This window comes from Octopus bimaculoides, chromosome 2 (genome assembly GCF_001194135.2).
Source record: "Octopus bimaculoides isolate UCB-OBI-ISO-001 chromosome 2, ASM119413v2, whole genome shotgun sequence".
In the NCBI taxonomy this organism is placed as follows: domain Eukaryota; kingdom Metazoa; phylum Mollusca; class Cephalopoda; order Octopoda; family Octopodidae; genus Octopus; species Octopus bimaculoides.
The window spans coordinates 191,307,752-191,314,234 of NC_068982.1; the positions used below are offsets into that span (position 1 = coordinate 191,307,752).

The 6,483-nt window shown below is 38.2% G+C and overlaps 3 protein-coding genes across 5 annotated transcripts in view; 1 reads left to right on the forward strand and 2 right to left on the reverse strand.

Annotated features, from left to right (window-relative positions):
• Positions 1–2,525, reverse strand: part of LOC106871089 (coiled-coil domain-containing protein 96) — a 22,251-nt gene extending 19,726 nt beyond the window's left edge. For both annotated transcript variants that reach the window (XM_014917378.2, XM_014917375.2), the window contains exons 1-2: positions 2,449–2,525; positions 1,686–1,809 (exon numbers count right to left, since the gene is read on the reverse strand). In XM_014917378.2, coding sequence (XP_014772864.1) covers positions 1,686–1,809; positions 2,449–2,460 — 136 coding nt within the window. In that variant the 5' untranslated portion in view covers positions 2,461–2,525. The remainder of the gene's footprint in view (positions 1–1,685; positions 1,810–2,448) is intronic.
• The window catches only part of LOC106871088 (tyrosine-protein phosphatase non-receptor type 13), a 217,697-nt gene that overhangs the window by 36,290 nt on the left and 174,924 nt on the right, over positions 1–6,483 (reverse strand). The gene's annotated exons all lie outside the window — the stretch shown is intronic.
• LOC106871092 (thymidine kinase, cytosolic) overlaps positions 2,632–6,483 on the forward strand; it is an 11,062-nt gene continuing 7,210 nt past the window's right edge. Inside the window, exons 1-2 of one of the 2 annotated variants that reach the window (XM_052965822.1) lie at positions 2,632–2,834; positions 5,415–5,446. In XM_052965822.1, coding sequence (XP_052821782.1) covers positions 2,790–2,834; positions 5,415–5,446 — 77 coding nt within the window. In that variant the 5' untranslated portion in view covers positions 2,632–2,789. The remainder of the gene's footprint in view (positions 2,835–5,414; positions 5,447–6,483) is intronic. The other variant, XM_014917383.2, reaches the window with a different exon arrangement.

Sequence of the window (6,483 nt, forward strand, 5' to 3'; positions counted from 1 at the left end):
TAGCTCCTGCTAAAAGGGATTACCCTGCTATGTATAATCAGGGCAGCGCAAAAAGTTGTTTTGCACAAGCATTTCTATAGCCAATTACACGGATGAAATTTACGTATGCTTAATAATTTTACGCAAAACAGCCCTCAGACTTTCCCTATTAATTTCATCGTCTTTTGAATTATGAACATATTTACATCATAAGGGTTTTTTCGTTGTAAGGCTTTCTTTTTTAGTTGATTTTCAGCTAGCAAGACTTATCGTAGATGGCATAATAAGTCACACCCGGACAAGGTCGGGTTATACTGCTAGTTTCTCAAAAAAAAAAAAAAAAACACGGTCTGCTTTCCATGACCATCCCTCCTCAATCACAACATTGCATTCTCTACACATCTCTCATTCAAGTCTGGAGAGAAACATTTGGTAATGAGCAGACATTGTAGGTGCCACCCAGTTTGATACCTCCTTACCACCAGCAACCCCGTTTCCTTGGATACCTTTACTGGTGTCCATTGAGGTGCAAGCATTCAAACCAAGTCTTTGGTCAGAATACCACCGTCTCAGAAACCCAGACAGAGATTGCCGATGCCACCACAACCCATAAAACTCTCTCAGACTTCCTGTATCAGCTGTTGTGTCACTTGGTCCATTCTACGGCCAGAAATAGCAAAACTTTCTATACATTTGCCTGAAATTTGACCGGTGATCACCACTGCTGCCACCTGCAGTTGTTTTTAGTGTAACAGGCAGAGAAAAATAGGGTTTGCTGAGAAATAAAAGTGAGAGGAGAAATTTCTTCCAAGGGGAAAGAATTGCTGAGAGAGATTTTTTATTTTTTATACATTATTTTTATATACTTATTTTATATATTTTATTATTTTATTTAGTCCTTGCCTTTACTTGCCAATTATAGCTAAGACCCCTTAATGTCCTTTGTTCTTTACAAACCTATTGCAGATCAATCATTTGATGAAACTGGGGCGACAGACAACAAAGCAAGGAAAATATTTTTAATTGTCTCATCAAGGAATTCTCAAGGATAAAATGTAATGGAAAATTGGTCAATGGCTGATGACTGAGAAATATGAAATGAGAGGAAGATGCGTTTCTTCTTGTATTTATTGTTGAACAGGATTGCAGAAGCACAATGGAAACATGAATGGCACAAGTCCAGAGTCAACTGTTTGTCTTCAGTCCCAGCTGACCACCAATGCCTGACCTGTGGCAGAGCCATCTGAGTATACATTGGACTGAGTGACCACAGCTGGACACACCATGCTCCACCTTTTCTCAGGTGATATCCTTCGGTCATCGTCTGCAACAATGGACAAACTAATGCATTTCCCCCAAAGACACCAGTCTGCAGAACTTCAAGGTAACAACCAATTTTATTGATTCTACCTGTCTGATGAAACGATTGTGGTATGGGTCCTTTTGTAGCATTGGTCCTTTCCAGCTGGGATACATTTGTGAGAGCCCTACCCACCTGAACCTCTGGCTAAAACCTAATAACATCTGTCCTGAACATCACCCCCAACCCAAACAAAAGAAGCCCATGCTAGTTGTCTTTCTGCTCACATGACCTCCCTCATTCCACTCCTTCCAGTGAGTCCATCCCAGCCCCACAATGGTCAAATAAGTAACATTGTCTTTCATATCTGGATTAAAATATTAAGGGACACGAAAATAGGGCCCACCTGGTGTAGTAGAAGATTCTGCATGACCTTCTTCTCCAGCTTCCTTCTGTTTAGATTCAAGGTTTTCTTCATTTTGGTCATGAGAAGGATCAGTCTCAGACATTCCTTCACTAACATCTTTTGTCTAAAAAAAAAAAAACAAGCATAAGAATTTTAAAAATTGGATACAGATTTACATTCAATATTTAAAAAATCGTTTTTCTTTCTACTGATTTCCTGTCTTCAGCCATTTTATCTCCTCTATCTTCACCCCCACCTTCTACCCTCAATTTTAATTGACCCTTTTTAGCAATTAGGACCGTCACTGGTCTCCTTATTTATTATTTCATAAAACGTTGATCGTTTTAAAGAGTGAAGAAACATGGGATTTCATCCTTTATATTTCCTCCTCTTATCTGCAGCTTGTCTGATGCTTGTGTACAAACTGCATGCTGCAGGGATCCTGGATGCAGATGTCTTCCAAAAGAAATGAAGCTAGTATTTTCTGTTGAATATGCAACGTCAGTGTACATGAATAAAGTACAAATTTGTTGAGAAAAAAAAAGAGAGGGAGCTTTGTAATGGTGGCGATGCAATAGGGTTTTGTGAGAACAAACATCAAAATCTTAGAAAGAAAATTGAAATGTCAATGAATAAAAAAACTCGCTTTCAGAACGCTTAGCTTTATTTTAAATAATATGTATGTATATATCAATATTTTCTGTATATTAAATCTTTTAAAAATATGTCATACATTCAAAAGCAATATTTTAAATAACATTACCTCATCTGCCATCTTGTTGCTAAGGAAGCGAATGTTCGTTGTCAATAAAATACATACTCCACAGTGAAACAATAGTTTCGTATTTGAGTAAGCCAAACTTTAAGAATGTCGTTATAATATCAATGTTATTTTTTAATGTTATAAATAAAAATAAAAATTAAAAACACAGAAACAAATTTTTATAAGTAAGTGTTCTAAAACGAGCGCTAATTTTAGCTTAAAAACAATCCGGGTCAAAAAAGTTGACTTCATTTGGCGGGTAATTAAAAATTAGTTTCAAAAAAGGTCGGTGCTTCATTCCACTTCTTCCTCATTTAACGTTCAAAACTGTTTTGGTCAATATGATCTCTTTGGAAGGAAATCAGAGGAAAAGAGGTGAAATTCAGGTAAATTATATTTTTTTTTACTAAACTGTTTTGTCCAAACTTAATGCAAAAATTTTAAAGTCGAAAAAGTAATTTGTAACGAACTTTTCTAAAACTTTGCCACGATGACATTTATTTCAGTGCTTGAAAAGAATATATATCGAATTAAGCGTATGAGACTTTTACGTAAGAAAAACGTATTATAAAAATAAAAAAAGCTTGAATAAGTTCAATTAAAAGATTTTTCCTCCTCTTTTCTTCTTTTATATCTTATCATTAATAACAAATTATTTGTCAAAACCGAACAGACCACTTGTTCTGTAGCAAAAGTCTAACACCGACTTCATAAAAATATATGTAGGAAGAGACAGAAATAGATAGAAAAGACTAAATATCTAATTTTGATATAAAAACTATATTTCTACAGGTTAATGTTGTTAGTGTTAAGAAACCGCGCCAACCACCTATCTATCTACCTATCGGAGCTAATGCAGAATTGCACCTCTCCTCGGAAAATGCATTGTTTTGAAAAAAGGTTTTCGACGCTTGAGATGTCAGAGATTACGAATATGCAAAAAAAGACCCACCTTTTCAAATTTCACCTCCCCCCCCCCCTTAAAATTTTGATTTTGTTTACCTTAAAGAGATTGTAGCAAATTGACAAACCTATGCAAATCGAAATTAAATATAGACAAAAACATTAAAGTGAAAAGGATCTGCGTTTTACTTGTGTTTGCCTTAAATAACCGTAAATATACATTAAATATATGTTTCGGCACACGATCTCGGATCAAGTCACTGGCTATGCAAACACATCTCCGTAAATGTACACCATTCTATGAGAAACAAACATTAATATGGTTAATAATTAACGTTATAAAGTTTAATAAGGGGCTCAAATTTCACCCCAATTTTAAATTTTTAACTTTTCACTATTTGTCTATTTATCCCTATTCGTTTATTCATATCTATCTATCTGTCTGTCTGTGTATATGTATATATGGCGAAGGTAAAGAATACGCGCACCCAGTGTTTAGGGTCAGGGTTACGCCGAAAACGGATGGTGTGCGTATTCTTTACCTCCGCTGACTTTAGATGCTATAGATTAAATTTCTGCAAATGCCTTTCAGATATTGGAGATTACGGTTATATCAGAATGTGATGTAAAAAAAAGAAAACTGAGGGTGGAGGAGAGGTCGGATAATTCACACACCTTCTACTTAGTTCTCTCGTGCGTTTTGATGCGGGAATTGTGCCTCTGTTCCCCCATTTTTTCACATCAAATTCTGACAATCGTAGTCTACACCACATGAAAGGCATTTTTTGGAAATTTAATTTAAAAAATATTCATTTTTCAGAAAGTTATGAGATAACAAAATCAGTGGGGCACGTTTCTGTAGTTAGACTTATATAATTTTATATATCTCCGGTCTAAGTTTCGCTGAGCTGGGCGGGTCTTATCACCAGACATCTCGGTCCATTGTCATCTCCATGAGGCTCAATATCTCGAGCTCAGCCCTCACTAATTCATCCCATGTTTTCCTGGGTTGCCCACTTCCGCCAGTTCAATCCACTTTAAGCGATTGGCATCATTTAACATCCAAGAGGGGTCTGTATTTGTAATAAAGAGAGTCTCTTTACTAATTTGTTGGCTACAGGTTGTATATATATATATATATATATATATATATATATAAATCAAAAATCTATATCATCGTCCATCCATTTTCCATGCTGGTATAGGATGGACGGTTTGACTGAGGTCTGGAAAGCCAGCAGCTGTACCAGGCTCCAATCTGATCTGGCAATGTTTCTACAACTGGCTGCCCTTCCTAACACCAATCACTCTGAGAGTGTAGTGGGTGCTTTTTATGTGCCACCAGCACAGGGGCCAGAGGGGCTGGCCTGACATTGATCACGTTTGGATAATGCTTTTTACATGTCACTGGCACTGGGGCCAGTCATGGGGTACTGGCATCAGCCACGTTCGGATGGTGCTTTTTACATGCCACCAGGGGTACTCTTAACTGGGCCGGACATGTGTGGCTGCAATCTCACTTTAGTTGCTGGGTCCTCTCAATTATAGCATATCTCCAAAGGTCTCGGTCTCCTGTCATTGCCAATTAAAATCACAATCAGCATCTCAATCAAATCAAAATTGTAGTTGTGGCTGATGCCAGTGGCTCCCGTGCTAGTGGCACGCAATAAGCACCATTCATGCATGGGTCGTTGCCAGTGCTGCCTGACCAGCTCCCTTTGCCAGTGGCACGTAAAAAGCATCATCCGAACATGGTCGATGCCAGTGCCGCCAGACAGGTTCCTGTGCCAGTGGCACGTAAAAAGCACCCACTACACTCGGAGTGGTTAGTGTTAGGAAGGGCATCCAGCTGTAGGAACATTGCCAGATCAGATTGGAGTCTGATGCAGCCATCTGGTTCACCAGTCAAACTGTCCAACCCATGCCTGCATGGAAAATGGATGTTAAATGATGATGATATACATTTTCACTCTGTCTTTCTCCATATCACTTTTTTATATATTATTTAATATTTCTTACCAGCTCATCATTGCTTTGTATTAATTGAATCTGGTGTTTTTCAGGTGATAATCGGTCCCATGTTGAGCGGAAAAACGTAAGTTCAACAACAACATTGATTTCATTCTGAGATTCATCATGTCCCTCGGTCAGTTTGTTGCATTGGACGGCTAATCCTCTCCTCCTCTTTCTCTTTTTCTTCCTCGGCAGAAGATACAATACAACATACTAGTAGATAAATAGTTGTACTGTTGGTGGTCTATAATGGTTTATCTGTCAGAGGGAATGTTGTGTGTGTATGTTTGTAGCCATTGCAACATTAATCTGTTCACCTGGGCAATGGCCCTCGCCCTGTGACTGGTAGGCGTGTGTGTCTGTTTGGTGGTTGGCTCTTATTCACAATTACTGGAATATTTTGTGACTCTGAAAGGGAATGTTGGTTGTGGTTACAACCAGAACTATGTTAAATCTTTTAACTTTGTTTCAATTCATTTCAAAAATACTGAAGAATATAATGAAATATCTTGGTATTTTAGCTGTGGTTTGAAACCTTTACCTCCTGACTCTCTCATCTTTATTACAGTGAAGTTTGTTTTGCTAAGGAAGTCTAATTAGATTGAAGTATGCCTTGAGTTGTCTCCCATTATTTACTGAAACAGAATTATATTAGTTATTGGAGCTAATGTTGTCTTTTCTTTATCCTCATGATCATCCACAGACAGAATTTGTCAAGGCAGATTTTCAGCGTTTGGTGCCCTTCCTGTCACCAACCCTCACCTGTTCCCAAACAAAGCATCATTTCCCTATGGCCAGACAGGTTTTCCACAAAAGGCTGGAAATGAACAACCTCGCTTGTATGATGGTGATGCTCATTTACAGCCATCAGCATGGAAAAGTAGGCATTAAAACAAGAATGAAAATCACCTTATATATATGTGTGTGTGTGTGTGTGTGTGTGTGTATCATGACCATTTAACATCCGTTTTCTGTGCTGGGATGGGTTGGATGGCTTGACAGGGGCTGGCAAGCTGGAGAGCTGTGTCAGGCTCCCATTGTCTGTTTTGGCATGGTGGGACAGAGGTGACCCTCTTGCTGGAGAGGAGATATTTGGCTACTTCAGCCGGATAAGGAAGG